At 39.1% G+C, this 18133-nt stretch overlaps 1 protein-coding gene across 1 annotated transcript; it reads left to right on the forward strand.

The window, feature by feature from the left end:
• The first annotated feature begins 13339 nt into the window (after positions 1-13339).
• Positions 13340-14818, forward strand: LOC149161663 (RING-H2 finger protein ATL2-like). Its single transcript, XM_089435544.1, has one exon. It carries the CDS (start codon positions 13528-13530, stop codon positions 14569-14571), a length of 1044 nt encoding a protein of 347 aa, XP_089291670.1. The 5' UTR covers positions 13340-13527; the 3' UTR covers positions 14572-14818.
• The last annotated feature ends 3315 nt before the right edge of the window (positions 14819-18133 follow it).

Below are 18133 nucleotides of genomic sequence, written 5' to 3' on the forward strand. Positions count from 1 at the left end.
CATCTTGCATTAAAACAGCACCAATTCCATTTCCTGAAGCATCACATTCCACAATAAAGGTTTTTGTGAAGTCCGGTGTAGCTAAGACAGGTGCTTGGCACATTGCCTCTTTAAGATGTTCGAAGGCCTTTGTTGCTTCTGGAGTCCATGAAAATGCATCTTTCTTCAATAATGTTGTTAGAGGTGCTGCTATTCTCCCATAATTCTTAACAAACTTGTGATAATACCCTATCAACCTGAGAAATCCTCGTAGATGCTTTATGGATGTGGGGATTTTCCATTCCTTAATGGCTTTAATTTTGCTAGGGTCTACCTTAACTCCTTCATGAGATACAATATGACCCAGATATTCCACCTCTTGTACTCCAAAGAAACATTTAGACCTTTTTGCATATAATTGTTTCTCCTCCAATAGTTGTAGCACCCTATACAAGAAACTACAGTCCATCCTCTTTCTGTACCTTCTTACGAAATTTCAATCCGATGCTCAGAGAGAAAGTTATGACAATTTTTCCCAGGTCACCTATTTGGAATGTAATTCAAGAGTCTGCAAAAAGACCAACTTCCTCGATCATATCTCCACAAATATAGCGCGAAAATATCTGAAGTTCGGATCCGAGATTCAACGCGATTTCTTCTCAAATGGGTTTTTTTTTAGCTTCTAAAACGTTGCAGACAAAAGTTATAGCAAAAATGCCACGACGACCTATTTGGAGAAGCGAAACCCTAGAATCCAAAGCTCTAATACCAAATGTTATGAAACCAGCTCAAGAAAAAGATAGAAGAGATAGTTCAACGCCTTAGAATTCAGCCTCTTCGAGGGGGCAACCTCCTGCACATTACATAAATGAACAATTATTGGATGATTCAAATGACAAAACCTCCTTTCTATATATAGGAGTCTAAGGAATCACAATATAACCCAGCCGACCTAACAATAATAATATAAAGCCACAAAAATAACAATAGAGGGATTCTATGGGGCACAATAATAACAATATGGGGACAATAGGCGCACAACAATATTAATAAGGGATACAACTACAATAGTAATGGGGTAATCACTAGTATTATAGGGACCCAACAGTACGTTCAACTAAACGTATGCGCTTCGTCCAATTTGTTACCAATGGAGGATGAAATCGAGAGAGACCCTGTTGGGTAGGTAAATCCCCTCTGCGGACAGAGGCGATCCCACTAGCCTAAAACAGAACTAGCCACAATCAAACCACGCTGCTACGCAAGTTCCTAGTTATGCATCAAAGGTGAATTAAGAAGACCAACCTGGAATCCAACGCTATGATTGAAGCAGAGTTGATATTCCCGCTCCCTCGCTCTAGCAGATCATAAACGAACACCTGCACATGCAAAGGAAGAGACAGATACCAACATAAAATCTACCAAGGCACAACTATATTTCAGTCAGAAAGGAAATAAATCAACACATCACCATAATAGACAATGAGATTGGAACTATAATAGCAGTCGATCATTAATTAATAATAAACAGGAAAGGTTACAACCATGGTTCTGACGTTTAACCTCTCCTGGCTGGGCGAGTAACTATATGTGTCTTGCAATGCATCTCCTCTCCGGCAGCATAACCTCTCTAGCATTCACTAGCATTCCTCCAAGAACTCAAGAACTCAACATCTAGCACTCCATGACTAACGATTATCACTAGCTTGTCAAATGCATAAGGACAAGCTTATATAGATGAAGAAGGGAGGAGGATACGATGAACCGGGACACCTATTGTGGATTAACATTATCCCCAAAAGCCATTAAAGATGGAGATAGGATAGAGCTCGACATAAGACTGATTTTTTATCCTCAAAAAGCTCCATGTAATGAAGGAAACAACAGTCGGACGTGCGTTAAGGAAAAAAGCATGACCAAACTTGGTTGGCGCGACTGCTGCTCTAAGACAGAGCGCCAATGGTCACGCCCTCTTTTGAGGATCTCCATGATTGGCGCTGGTAAGATACTGTGGACCTGCGCCAATGGAAAAAGAGCACTTTTCAGGGATAATCTGTAGAAGGTGTCTTCAGGGAACATGAAGTACATACTCAGGGGAACATAATGCAAGTGTTTTTAGACTTTGTCACTTCTTATAACTCCCGGGATGAGTCTTCCAAGGTACGACAAGAGGAGTAACAGGGATGGTGACAAATTACTGTGTAACAGATGCCCCCTAAAGCATGAAGTCCGAGAGGTGGAGAGGGGTGAAATGCTTTACAAGAACACACAAGAACACATAATAACACATATAGTTACTGCCGCCGAGGATCTGTGTTAAGAGACATGACTGATAGTTCAATTACATGATGTACGTGGTATGGTCGCAGCCATCCATAAGAGAGTACATAAATAATCTAGATCCATAGTATGGACGCAGCCATCTGGTTAGGATCAATGAATTGACTCAGGTATGGTCACAGCCATCCAGTGAATGAGTCAAGTATCAAGAATCACGCCTGGATTACAACAGACACAATCCAGGGTCTTGCGCTCCATCTCGACCCGAACAAGAGTACAAGTTCAAGCATGTGAATATATGAGCTGAAGTCGAACATGCATGAACATCGTCTGATTACCAGTCAATAGTGGAAATTGTTAACAGACGCGAGAGGTACCACCAATAATGACAATGGTCCTCAAGGTACTATAGGTACAATCTACGGCGCGTGAATTAATGATCTGAAGTCGAACGCCCGTAGAATCATTCGATCGGAGGCCACTGATGAAAACCTCACGTCGAACACGAAGAACCTGCCATTGAGGCATGCAGGCTCCAAGGCACCGGAAAGGAGTCTCTAGATCAACTTCCTGGATAATGAGTTGAAGCCGACAGGAAGTGACCTTGATCGAAGGTGGGCCATAATGTTTCCCACATCATCGACACGAGACAGAGAGATAATGTTGTGAATCAAGATTGTGCGAACTATCAGAAGGAGGTTGTTTCTTTGCAGAGGTCAACTTCTCTTGAACATATCGGCGGCACATTAATGGAATCGGCAGTATTCGACATCAATGTATCAAAGGTCATGATGACGAGGCAATGAGTGGATGAGAGGTCAAATAAGGTACCCAAGTCCATGGAAGCAAGTGAAAGATATGAGATGAGATATCCCCACCCCAGACACGAAAGCAGAAAAGTGCCATGTTCAAGAGCGACATACTGTCGTCACGGTAATAATTATGGTTCAAAAATTTTCTTTTCCCCCCGCCATTTCTGGCGAGTACCCCAGTTATTTTTAACAAGCTTGATGGGGATAGCATATGCTTGTGTTGTGACAAAATCCGATGTCATTAAGTTTTAACGAGTCTGACAAAGGAATAACTCGGCGTCTTTTCATGTTTAGAGAGTTTGAAAAGACAGCAGAAAAGGAAACTCCAGGGATGTCCTTTTTCGTAAAGTTGTGTCTCTCGGGCCCGAAAAAGTATAAAATAATACCCGAAAGAACCGCCCGATCATTATGATCAAGGAGTACTTTTCATAATTAGTGATTTCGACCTGAAAAAGTAAAAAAGCGGTCAAAACCACGTCGTTTCGTAACCATTAACGAGTTTGGAACGACAAAAACCCGGTAATCTTTTTACGTTTTAATGGTCGACAAAAAGAACTTAAAACGACTGCCCCTTATTACCATTTAACGAGTCAAGAGGAGTGACTCGGCAATCTTTTCCTCTTTAAATGGTCAGAAAAGAGCTGAAAGCAGACCTCCATTTTTATTTTCTTTAACGAGTCAAAAAGGAAAAATACTCGGCAATCTTTTCATATTTTACGAGTCAGAAAAGAGCGTAAAGGTGACTCGTCCTGAAGGAACGAGTGGTATAAAGGGTAGCGACTGGTTCCGGTAATGGTGGAACTTGCTCGAAACATGTAAAGGTTAAGAGGCTGGCTAATAAAACCACTCATCGCTGCGGTTCCTCAGGAAAGGAGAAACAACCAAGTGAAAGCATATGATCGGCCAAAGAGATGGTGGCGATGGAATAAAACAACCAAGGCTCATCTAGCAGAATTTAGCAGATAAAAGGCAATCACGGGATGTAAATCAGGTATGGGTTCATTTTTACACAAGCTTGAACCATGGAGAACTTTGCTTGTTAAATTTTTTGTGTTGCATGCCCCCAGCATGATAATGAAAAATCGAGGTACATGCCCCCCAAGCTTCATGGCATTCACGGAGTGGATGGAATGAAGGTTTACTTGGAAAGACTCAATTTTGAAGGAGGATGCATGCCCCCCCAGGCCAGCTGCCGTCATCAGAATGACGGAGTGGATGCTGGGGCATTTCCTGTGGAAATAAGACCATTTAGGAATGGTAGATGACTATATGTGAAGTGTGAACCGGGGAATGAAAGTTGGTCTACGACTTTGATCGTCCTTCCTTCATGCGGAAAACACATCACTCTGAAGAGTGAGGACACAATAGCACGTATGCGATAAATATAGTCTCGTCCAAGGAGTAAATTGTAATCCAACGGACCTTGGACTACCATGACACCCATTTGAATAGTCTTCCCTTCTAACGTGATAGGTACATTGGGAAGAATTCCTAAAGGTCGAGTGGTTTCTCGATGGAAACCTGTAAGGTTTCTCATCTCAGGCAGAAGCAGTGGGGAACCAAGTGCTTCCCAAGCTGTTCAAGAAAGGATACTCACAGGAGATCTCTCATCAATAATTGTACCGGCCATAACCATGCGGTAGACTTGGACTATAATTCGAAATGGTATGGAGGCTGGTAACCGAGGATTGACTAGTTGATCCCAATTGAAGGAAACAACTAGGTTGCTTGGAGGTGGGACTGGATAGACAGCCGGATATGATTCTGATGGACTTTCTTCCTGGTGCGAAGGAATGAGAGGGATGCTCACTTGATCATTAGAGTCTATGTTGATGAATAGAATTTGGACGGTGGGATCTTCATTCTTTGCAGTGATAACATCATCTGAGGAGGTAACTTCTGAAGGCAAAACCGGGTCACTTGTAAGCTGGACCTTTTGACTTTTGTCTGGTTTGGATTCAGATGTAAGATCATCTAAGGCTGGAACTTCTGAAGGCAAAACCGGGTCACTTGTAAGCTGGACCTTTTGACTTTTGGCTGGTTTAGATTCAGGCGTAAGATCATCTAAGGATGGAACTTCTGTAGGCAAAACCGAGTCACTTGTAAGCTAGACCTTTTGAAAGACCGGGTCAACTGTAATCTGGAACTGTGGACTTTCGTTTGGTTTGGACTCAGGTGGTTCATCTTTGATGATAGAGTGGTGCGTAGATGATGAATGTAAATCAACACTCGTTCCGACCAGGGACTGGTCTGGAGCAGGCGGAGCATAGCTAGGTTCAGGAAGAGAAGGCTGGACCAAAGAGGAATCATGTTTGATCACTTGGTTAGTGGAGAGATGATCTGCAGTTGCAAAAAGACGCTGATATCCAGCGGGTAGTTGGGGTAAGGGAGCTGACAGACTTGCCAAAAGACGGGAGGCTTCATCCATAAGTGGACAAAGGCGAAGGAGATGATTACCTTCACAAAGTCAACAAGGGAAACGAACCTTCCCTTTTCTCTTACCAACTGACAAAGTATCGTCGATTTGCGACGACAAGGGGTGAGTCGGGTCACGGGACCATATATCTAGGATTCTGGGAATACCAGGACAATCAGAAAGAAAATGGTCCTCCTTGCATAATCAACAAGGAGACTTAGCCTTCCGCGGAGGAGCAGAAGGTGGTTCCACTTCAGATATTTTTGTGGTAGATGCGCCCTTTCCCTTAGGAGACTTCTTCTTTTTGGTCTTCTTCTTCTTCTTCTTAGCCACCTGGTTACTGGAATCCAAGGTTTCACCAGGCGAAGTAGAAGATGAGGACGCAGCAATGGGCGAAGAAGGGAAGGGGTCCACCTTAGAATCAACATGGTGTTGTTCGGGTGGAGGAGGTGGTGGCGGAACAGGAGTCATCACACTTGAAACCACCGAGTTTGAAAACAACCATACGGGTAAACCAATGGTCAACCCAGGCAAAGACAATGTTGCGATATACTGAACACCGACATTTCCAACAGAAGGAAATGGACGAGGGTTCCCATCAGGAGGAACACCTTGGCCGGTGGGCGCCGGGAAGGCTGCCATTGAACGAGAAATAATCCTACTCAAGCTAACGCAAACAAAATCTAATTGGGTAGATGTTATCGTGGCCAATAAATTTTAAGACACTGAACTTAACCTTTTCATTTTTTAAGAGTCGAGAAAAGGATAAAAGATGACTCTAGTCTCCTTCGAATATTTAATGAGCACAAAGTGACAAGACGCTCACAGGCACCTTTTCGTTTAAGGAGTCCAAAAAGGATCAAAAGTGACTGCTCTGGAATTCTAGGTAGAGGGTGTGCCAAACTTTTCGCAAAACCACATAATACTTTTTAGGGCACGGGTGGTCAATCTTCGTGAATGCTGTGTTCACTGCATTGCGAATCGTAGGGCGGCTGACACGGCTTCCTATGGATAAAGGCTTTATTCCTATAGGGGTGTCCCAATATATACTCGACGGTACGTGGGAGCACAGTCCGTATTGGCACCTATCGTTTCACCGTGGAGGAATCACCCAACCACTCGACGATAAACTACCAGGTTTAAAGACGCCGGAACACGTCTCTAACCTAGACCTCTAGAGTATTTGCGTTATGTTCCAATGCGTTGTTATGTTCATTGAGTTTATTTTAAAGTTTATCTTCGATTATGTTTCAGTTTTTGGTCCTACCGTATGTGATATCTCAAAAACTTCTTAAATGCAAACTATATGCCAAAATTATATCATTTGATTCGATGAATTCTATCTACAGGAGGGTTGAGATTTTTACAAACGAAATGATCACTCAACCAACAACAAAGATCCTAATGCAGCTAATAACAAGAAATGAAATTTTTTCTTTTTCTTTTTAATAGCAACAAACAACAACAAATGCTAACTAATATGATGCAAAAGATTTTTTGTTTTTCTTTCCTTTAAGATGGCATGATGCATTTAAACAAATTTTAAGAGATATGCACAATCCAAGTTCACTCAATGAAATAGAACCAATTCTGAAACACCAAAATGAACTATGCAAGCAAGGAAAAACACAAAGACTTTCACTGAACCATGTAATCTAAGTTCGAATGAAGTCAAGTGAAATCCAAAGAGGTTAGAAGTGAATCACTCAGAGTATAGAAGATCAAGCTTCAACAAATCACTGGATAGGTGCAGAACACAACCAACAAGTTGACTGGATAATCAAGAGATCAAAACTTCCCACAGAAGGCTAGACATGCAAAGTCACTAGATGTTCTAGGGCTGAGACGAAAATCAATAGAAATAAGCAAACAACTGAAGGATAAAGGTTAAGACCAGTCAAGCAAAGGTTCAACACACTTCCAGAGGCTGTAAGAGATATAAAAAGATACTGAAAGAGCTTTCCACCCACACACAGGCAAAATTTACAGGGCTGGCGCGACTGTCAGCCTGCAACTTGCGCTACCACAGGATTGGCGTGAGTTGCTTTTGAGCAACATGCGCCAACTGGCGCGACTGTCAGAGTAATAACTGCGCCAATTAAGCTTGCCGGCTAGAAAAATAAATGATACGACCTCAGGTCGGGTTGAGAGTGCTCAGATGGGTCAAGCAGTAAAGAATAAACTCAAAACTGACTCAGGAAGCTCATTCACTCAAGCAAGCAGAAGAAAATTAACATGCAAGACAAATTCCAAATAGCTTCTCCCCAGCGGAGTCGCCAAATTGTTGGGTAGGTAAATCCCCTCTGCGGACAGAGGCGATCCCACTAGCCTAAAACAGAACTAGCCACAATCAAACCACGCTGCTACGCAAGTTCCTAGTTATGCATCAAAGGTGAATTAAGAAGACCAACCTGGAATCCAACGCTATGATTGAAGCAGAGTTGATATTCCCGCTCCCTCGCTCCAGCAGATCATAAACGAACACCTGCACATGCAAAGGAAGAGACAGATACCAACATAAAATCTACCAAGGCACAACTATATTTCAGTCAGAAAGGAAATAAATCAACACATCACCATAATAGACAATGAGATTGGAACTATAATAGCAGTCGCTCATTAATTAATAATAAACAGGAAAAGTTACAACCATGGTTCTGACGTTGAACCTCTCCTGGTTGGGCGAGTAACTATATGTGTCTTGCAATGCATCTCCTCTCCGGCAGCATAACCTCTCTAGCATTCACTAGCATTCCTCCAAGAACTCAAGAACTCAACATCTAGCACTCCATGACTAACGATTATCACTAGCTTGTCAAATGCATAAGGACAAGCTTATATAGATGAAGAAGGGAGGAGGATACGATGAACCGGGACACCTATTGTGGATTAACATTATCCCCAAAAGCCATTAAAGATGGAGATAGGATAGAGCTCGACATAAGACTGATTTTTTATCCTCAAAAAGCTCCATGTAATGAAGGAAACAACAGTCGGACGTGCGTTAAGGCAAAAAGCATGACCAAACTTGGTTGGCGCGACTGCTGCTCTAAGACAGAGCGCCAATGGTCGTGCCCTCTTTTGAGGATCTCCATGATTGGCGCTGGTAAGATACTGTGGACCTGCGCCAATGGAAAAAGAGCACTTTTCAGGGATAATCTGTAGAAGGTGTCTTCAGGGAACATGAAGTACATACTCAGGGGAACATAATGCAAGTGTTTTTAGACTTTGTCACTTCTTATAACTCTCGGGATGAGTCCTCCAAGGTACGACAAGAGGAGTAACAGGGATGGTGACAAATTACTGTGTAACAGACCCTTAGCCCAGTTAACGGTGCAGTTAGAATCCTCTTATACATGCAATTCATTGATGTTGAGCCATTTTGCAGTGAAGAGAGTGCCCCATAAAGCTATGGTTTACGCCCTATTGTTGGAGCCCTTGCCTCTCTCCCACCATAAATGATAGTAGGTACCTAGTTCAGAAATAATAAGAGCACCTCAACCACAATTAATATTAGAGCAAGCACCATCGAAAAAGCCAACCGAGAACCTTTGCCACAAATTCAATGCTTGTGTCTTTCTCAGATTTAGTACTTTTTTCTTTGGTCCAATTTCTGAGAAGTAAGCCATGATCCCCAACACTATAGTCCTCACATCCACCCTTTTTTGCTCAAAAATCTTTTGATTCCTACATCGCCAAATGCCCCATAAAATGTAGAATGGTAAAGTGCAATAACCTTTATGAGACTCGAACTAGTATTTAAGGCACGACTCCAGTGAACTAGTATTCCAAGTGGTCACAATCCCTAAAGTAAATAGGATTGAATTCCAGACATTAATGGCTATAGGACACCTCATAAATAGGTGAAGAACATCCTTTGAATTTTTCATACAGAGGGAGAAAATGCTATGTCCAATGAAGCCTCTATGGGTAAGATTCTCCCAAGTGAGAATTTTATTGTGCAAGGACAACCATCCAAAACACTTAAGTTTCTAAGGAAACTCCCAAGACGAAAGGTTTTGTAACTAGATGTGTTCCTCCACAATGGGGAGAGAGTGCAGGATACTCTTGTATAGTTCTTTGAGATTCCATTCATTGTAGTGTTCATCTACATGGTCGTCAGTCTTTCTGCTCATTCTTCTGGTCGTTGGTCTATGTGGTTGAAAATATTCTCTATTTTCTCTCTACTGTCAATCATAGGGATGGTGGTTTTGGTGGAAATTGAGTTAATGTTTGGAATTTAGTATATTATATAAATATTGATTACTACTTTTTATTGCACTAAATAGTATTAAGTTTTAAAAGATTTTTATTATTTTTCATATTTCTTACAGTGTGATGTTTTCTGTGTAACTATGTCGTTAAATGTTTGTGGTTCATTTTTCTTTGTAATTGAGGTGATTTTTTTGTACAATTGTGCTCTTAATAATATGTAATTCATTTTTGTGTGTGATGGAGATTAGTATTTGGATTTTGTTTTGTTGATTCATTTTATCCCTTTTAAAAATATAATTAATATTATTTATTATGGTAGCAAAAACATAAATATAACTAATATTCTTTATTTGTGTAGGGAAAATTGTTTTTATTACCCGTGGAGTTAAAGTTTCCTTTTTTATTAGGAAAAATCTCATTTTCAACCCTTTTGGGGACTTGATTTACGTATATATTGTAAATATTTTTTCCAGTATTATGTTTAGCTTCATGCAATGAGGTATTTTTGCCTTCAAAGTTTTTAAAAATATTCACATTATCATTTTGAATTTAAGAGTTATAAGATTCACTAGGGAAGAGCATTGAAAGGCCTATTATTCCATGGAGATGAAATGTAAATGGGACTAATAAATTATACTATACTTCAATGTATTTTTTTCAAATACCTATCTAGAAATATTTATGCTAACTAATTAATGACTTGGAGAAAAGAAGTGATTACTTCAAGTCGTTATCTCATATAACCAAACCATGATCTCCTACTTTGAAGTAACCAACTCCTATCAACAAGGAATTAAGGAGTTAGGGGAAGACACTCCCTCTCTCCCCACTCACCCATTCAATCATGCAAATTCAAACTTGAAGAAGTTATTTTGGGAAAAGGGAGTCCTGGAAGGAAAAAAAATATTCTTTGATAAAATTGCAGCCCAATGCTTGTATAAGCCATGGAAAAATAAGAGAAGAACCAATAGCTAATTTTTAGCCACTGGGAATGAGTAAAAAAGATCCTTTTAATATTCTTGTAGATTATTGGACTATTTGAAACCATTCAAGATGAACAACTGTGTTGTCCAAGGGGCACAAAGAGGAAGGAGATTCTTAAGGCTTTAAAGATTAGACAAGGAATCCTTCCTAGATTTTATGGGATAGTTAATCTAGAAGTCATCCTTATATAATTTTTCATCTATCTCAGTACTTTTTGGGTTGAAATATTGGGGGAATTGACTTACGTGGCTCATTTTAGTGACAAGACCTAGTTTAGAAAGTTGGGGTTGAAAACATTTCAAATCGATTTTGAGGCATCAAATAACATTTTTTGGGGTCAAAAAAATATGACACTAGCTCACACACTTTTGATGTTTCTCTACACATCAATATCTTTCCAATAACCCAAAAATCACGTAAATTGGAGCTAGTATGCAAAAGTTATGTCTCTTTCAATTTTCGTGGCCTCGTTGACCACACGGGACAAGTGGGTGCCACACCAATCCCTATTACTCACCCATGTAGGGTTAGCCATGTGGAAAATTTCAAGAAGGTTATAGAGGGTCTAAAACCTTATCACTAATTGAGGGTTAAGGATGCAAAAACCCTAACCCTAGATGAATAATTAACTATGTTGGATACGAAGCCACTAGGAGTAGAATGGATCTCATTCTTTAGCATGTATTTGTACCATAATTGAGAAGAGCATCTATGAGTGGTATTTTAGGCCATAATAGAGGATGAAAGGATTATATAGTAGTCATATATTCTATAGTTTCAAAGGCAACTCCATAATGAGTGCCTCTTTCTTTGTAAATGCATTTACATAACTAAAGAAAAGAGAGTAAAGCATAGCCATCAACTTTTAGTCAGGTTTTCTCTTGTATTAGGTTTCCAAAAATATATCTTGTGTTCATTTACTATGGCCAATTTGTTATTTTCTCATTTCTTTCATCTTCAGTTTTTTGTTATTTCATGAATTCAAGAAATAAGCTAGTGATAATTAAATATAAGATTTAAGGAAATAAATTTCATGATATAATATTTTAAAAATATTATAAGATCTATTGTGAATTTATTTTTTTTATGGAATACCCATACTATTTTATAGATAAATAGTAGAAAGGGTTTCAAAGATTAGTATGTCTAAAATATTAACTTAATAACTTTATGATAGCTCTTTTAGAGGATTATGGAGGATTTCAATAAAGATAAGATTGACTTGGTAGTCCTAAATTTCTTTTATTAGCTCTAGTAGTCTCATAACTTAGCATGGGGGTGTCATCCATGGGTGATTATCTATGTTGAAAGGAAAATGATGCATATCATTTAAATTGCGTTAGAGTAAGTTTCATTGTTTATCTTCCCTTGTACTCTTTGGTGATGATGAATCAAATTCCATCATTGACTATAAGATCACCATTAAAATCTTATAGGATTGATAAGTTAATAAGCTTGAGAATGGTTGTGAGATATTTCCTTTGAGATATGTTGTTATTATCTTATTTTGTCTTTGAAGATAGTAATATTGATGCTTTAATTTTTTATTCCATTTTAGGTAATCATATATATATATATGTGTGTGTGTGAGACTTATGATTAAAAAACATGTACCTTAAAGGATCATTTACTTATTTTTGTTCTACTTTGAAGAATATGGTGTTACATTTATAATCAATGATTAAAGTGTTACATGCATAAGCCTAAGGACAATAAACCTACACATTAGAATATTCATCCTTGGAGAGGAGAATAAGATCTCGATTTAAGGAACTTTATGAAACTGAAAAGCCTAAGATAAATCATAGATTTCTAAAATAGAACTGGTATGTGGTATAATTACATAGTGTTGAGATTAGTTAGTTATGCTAGTGTTGCATGATTTTCTTAATCATTGATACAATTTTTCAGAAACATTATTGATTACCAATTCCTACTTAAGTGGAGGTCATGAAATTAGAATATCTTGCCTAAACTAATTATTGCTAGACTTTGCATTTAAAAACTAAAAAAATCACTGAGTAAAATTTAAAATATGATCATAGTTAATTCCAAGAGGAAGGCTCTTTTAACCTACTTTTACATTCTTTGATTATGATTTCAATTTTTAAACTAGAGAAATCCCTTTCCATTTTTCATGTTGCTATAATGGTGAAATTTTATGCAAGATAGACCTATCTGGCATAAAATCGAATATTTCACATGAAAATATATTTCACATGATTTTATTTTCTGAAGAGAGTGAACCATATCTTTACACTGTTTATAAAAAAAAAAAAAAAAAAAAAACACTATTTCCATCCCCGACAATTAAAGTACGGCTAAAAGGCGGCCGCCTAATTAGCCGCCCCTAAATGTTCGGGTTGTTTTACATGAATTTTAATTTTTGACGGTAACGACCGTCTGCCCCGCGACACTTTTTGTATTCCAAGTCAGGACACGAAGAAGTCCAACCGGGTACGGTGAACCAGGTTGGCCATTTTATTGTCGTCAATTTTCTTTCTCCTTATTCAAACCAGGCATCCTAAAACAACAAAATATTGAATACACAATTTCTCGGAATTTCTGGGGTTTGGGATTCGATGATAAATCCATTGACCCGGCGGTTTCCAACCTTCAAAACTATTGCGTGTTGTGAAAGCCAGGAGCGGTCCAGACGGGCTCTTCATCGGAGCTTAGAAGCTTCATATAGGCATCGGAGGGGCTATCCATCGACGGAATTGAAGGATCGAAGGGTCGATCCACAGAGAAACCAAGTAACAGCCTGCCATTTTTAGATACCGAGATCAGCCCATTTGAAATAGCATTTACAGAAAGAAAAATTCCGTGGTTTGATATAGGATGAGCTCAGTGTGCAGGGATTTTAATTGCCCACCTCAGGATGCTGGCGAGTCCAGAAATGCCAGCTCGGGCAGTGCTGACAATCACCTGCCTCACGATAATGACGAACCGACATTCGGAAAACATGATTTTAATCACCCACCTCCTCATTTAGAGGAACACAGAGGTGAGCCCAGATATGCCATCAATCCGGATTACCCCGAGCCAAGAGATGACATCAATGACAAAATCATGGTGTCCACCGTAATAGTTCTTCTTTTTGTGCTTTTCTTCGCCGTTTTGCTAAATGTTTATGCCACATGGTTTTGGAGGCAGTCTGCTCGATTTTCTGGAAGAAATCGACGAAGATTTTTACGTTCTATTCGCAGTCGGATCGAGTTTACAGGAGAAGAACCGGTGTCTCTGCTGAATGTGGGGTTGGATTCTGCGGTATTAGAGACTCTGCCAATCTTTCTCTATAAATCGTATTATTTCACAGATGGGCTGGAGTGCGCAGTTTGTCTCTGCGAATTCGAGGAGAATGAGACAGGCCGGCTTCTGCCCAATTGCGGGCATAGTTTTCATCTTGAGTGTATTGACATGTGGTTTCTTTCGCACTCTACTTGTCCCGTTTGTCGAAAGGGCGCCCAGCTGGAACAAGAAGTTTTGGAACCCGCTAGAGCAGAACAGGTTTCGGTTGCAATGGCAGGACCAATTACTTCAGGCTTCCATGACAATCTGAATTTGGAGCAAGAGGACACTGCGACCTGTAGAGAAGAGTACAATCTGCAGAACCCAACAAATATATTCTCTCGGGGTCGGCAGAAACAGATGAAAACAGAGACAGATGAGGGAACCTCTGGTGGAAGAGCATCGATTCCTCAGATTGTCATTGATATACCCAAGACGCCTGATGGTTTCCTGTCGCCCCGCGAAAGCCATCAGCTTCATTCACCAAATGGTTCACTGTCGTCTTCGAGATCTCCCATCGCTGGCCTTCGTTCCCTTACGAGGATGTTAAGCGGCGACACTCAGAAAATGGTCTTTCCCCGATCATCCTGCTGAAGGTCGAAAATGATGGCCCGTTAGGGGTTGGCAATCATAGTTTATGGTTAGAACTGCGTGCATATATGTTACCGATGTGACATTGGATAATAAACACAAAATTCTACTCTCTATTTTCTCTGGTTTTTTGTCATTAGCCGCTGCATTAGGCATAGGCCCCGCCCCATATGGATCTGTTTCAGTATGTCTGTTAATATGTGATATATAGGGCCCGCCGGCTCACAATAGTTTATCTGGATAGATCTGCACTAAACACTGGACTTGGAAAAAAATTCGATGATTGGAGATGATCGATTGATATCTGGGGTGTCTTTTGGATCCCAGATTGTGTTTATTTCCTCCTCGTCATCGCTTATTTGGTCCCGGTCCTCACCCCTTGGGTTACTACCCAATGCATTTCATCCTCGGCATCGCTTATAGATCTATTTTCGCTCCCCTATCTGTCTCATAGGGGTGGCGGTAGTGAAGGAGATTGTGAGTTTGAATTTCTTTTGTATTTCACTCGTGATGTGAGTTTGAATTTCTTTTGTATTTCACTCGTGATGTGAGTTTGGAGTGTTTCGTGGCATTTTGCCTTAAATCCGCATCTTGTTTATTGGAATTTTAAAGGAAGATCTTGTTTATTGGAATTTACTTGTTTTCATGGTTTATTATGCAAATAGTGACAGCGAAATAAAGGTTAGGTTGTTAGAAAGAGTGAAAGAACAATTACACACACAATTACACACCATGTTTTATTGGTCACAATAATTACAAATATATAAGACATAACACAGTTACTTCAACACATCTAGATCATGATTCCAACTCATAACATAGGAATCAACTTTTCTAGAGTGACGCTTGGGAACTCACAATGACAACTCACAACAACACATGGAAGCATTACTTCCAACACCCTCTCTTAATGCTTACATGCCAAATATAGAAATACACTTTAGAACAAAAATGAATCTCTGTCAAATTGGTCTTCATCAACACTCACATCCACTCTGGAATCTCGCAAACACTGCTCTTTCACTACCACATCTTCAAGCTGTCACTTGACCTCCATTTAAAACGTAACCGCCTCTGACTATCGTTGATGAACTTTGCAAGATCAATAATATTGACACCTCAGCTCGTCAGAGCTTCCGCAATAAGAGCCATCAAGTAATGAACCATCCTATAGACCACCCACTATCTGTCGGATATTTTGCTTTCGTCTATCCGTCAGTTGCTAGGAGAATGTGTTCAAAAGTTGATCAAGCAACTTGACCTTGCTAACACACAAGAATTGAAATAAATAGAACACTACTTGATAAAGACATTTCACAACTACAAACTCAATAATCATCAAACTATCAACGGTCATCTAGGCATAGACAAGTTACCAACGTCCCTCCTTAGCACAAGTCAAAAGTTGTTCATCGGGTTCAATCTTTACCTTGGAGTTTTCTCTTCTTCACAAAGCGTTTGTTAGAGTGGTCAATTCCAACAAAATTACAAGCACATATTGATTTGAAAAGACTCATAATGTTTAAAATGAAAACTCCAAAATTTTAGATCGGAACAAGATTGCAACAAAAACATTTGATGCAAAGATCTCTTCCCCACATAAGTGAAAAATTGAGATATGCCTCCAATTTTAACACTTTTGACATATATCACTGGCCACTTGAAAATCCTCCACACGAGATCTCAGATCGAGATCTCAAGTCAAGATCTGTGCAATAAAATGTATAGTTTGTGGTCACAATTTTGTAGATTTATCATATGACAGTGCACACAATTTTGACAAAACCATCGACGCATGAATTTAACTCCTTTGTAGGTTTTGAGAAGATAAGCAGTAACATAACTTTACACTAGCAAGATGACGAAACGATCTCACGATGCTAGAAGAAGCTGCAAACGAAAAATAAATCTACATACACAGGATCAAAAACAATTTCACACACTAAAAATATACTCTCACACATCTATATTAATATGTACGAAAACAATAACACTCAAGATCCCTCACATATTCCTGGCCCTCCCTTGAGGGAGCCAAGCGAGTACCAACTCTGATATCATGTTAGAAAAATTGAGAGAGAGCAAAGAGAACAATTAGACACGCAAATCACACACCATGTTTTATTGACCACAACAATTACAAATATATAGGACATAACACACTAGCTTTGACACATCTAGATCATGACTCCAACTCATAACATAGGAATCAACAGTTTCTAGAGTGACACTTGGGAACTCACAATGACAACTCACAACAACACATGGAATCATTACTTCCAACAAAGGTAAGCTTTGGAAATTGGTTTCTTTGGCAAATGGTGACTATTACTAACAATCATTTTGTTGAATAAAGATAAGTTTTAAAAATATCCCAATGATCTTTTTATTTTTTATAAAGTGTGATGGTTTTTGCGTAGGTCTGTTGTTTGATGTTTGGGTTAGTTTACATGGATTTTGGCTGATCATCATTACTATTAAATGGGTCACCCAAAATTTATGGGTCAAGCAAAATCATAGGGGAGAAAGATAGGGGATAAGAAATTAAATATAATAGGAGATTTAATTTTTCATCTTCTATCTTATTCCTCTAGCTTATTATTATTCCTGCCTCACCCATGATATATTATGTTCAATTTTTTGCTTGACCAACTATTAATTTGCTTTGACCAAAAAAATTTGAGCCTCTCTCCATAGTTTAACATTAAACATTAAATTTTATTATTTTTTATATTGTTTTAATATATTTATTTCACATTTGATTGGCTTACCCCTTATTTGGCAATGATTACATAGTGGTACCATCACATTTGATTGTACATACATTAATTGATTATTTAAAATCCATTAGCACCTTTATTTTGGATGACTTATTTTGCTTATGGGTAATCTCCACAAGTCATGAACGTAACATCTTTATTAAAGTCGCCTTTGATCGCATTATTACAATCCAGCGTGACCTGCAAATTTGTATGGTTTAAATTTCCTTTTACTCTCCGTGACTCTGGAATTTGCACGACAACCAATATTTACAAGTCTATTGAGCCATTAATACGCAGGGGCAGTATATGCCCACCATTGGACTTAAGCAGGAACATTATCCAGCGGTGGGCATATGTTGCCCCGTGTATTAATGGTTCGATAGACTTGTAAATATGCGTTGTCAGTGCTCCTAAACCATGCATTTAATGCTATCACACTATCCACACACTGTGAGAGCTCACATCAACCCTACCAGTGTTCATGATTTCAAGGCTCCACTTTCTAAGTCATGCTTTTTTGGGATGCTTATGTGATTTGAATCCTTGGGTTACTTCTCTTGTATGCATTCTTTAATGGTGTTTTCCTTCTAAGACCACATTATTAAATGCAGTTGTTTAAAGGTGTCACCGTATAAGGCATATACCATTTACACTAAAGTCATAAAGGGTCAAGAGTAATGCGAACTAAGCGGAATGTTACTCCAATGTTTTTCATAGATTTCTCAAATTAAGTGAACCCTTTTGTTGGGCACAAGCATTGAAATATGAACACTAGTATATTTTTTTTAATAATTTAAATTAAA

Source organism: Pinus tabuliformis, chromosome 5_2 (genome assembly GCF_031772625.1).
Source record: "Pinus tabuliformis cultivar Carrire ecotype Pingquan chromosome 5_2, CPIR1, whole genome shotgun sequence".
NCBI lineage: Eukaryota > Viridiplantae > Streptophyta > Pinopsida > Pinales > Pinaceae > Pinus > Pinus tabuliformis.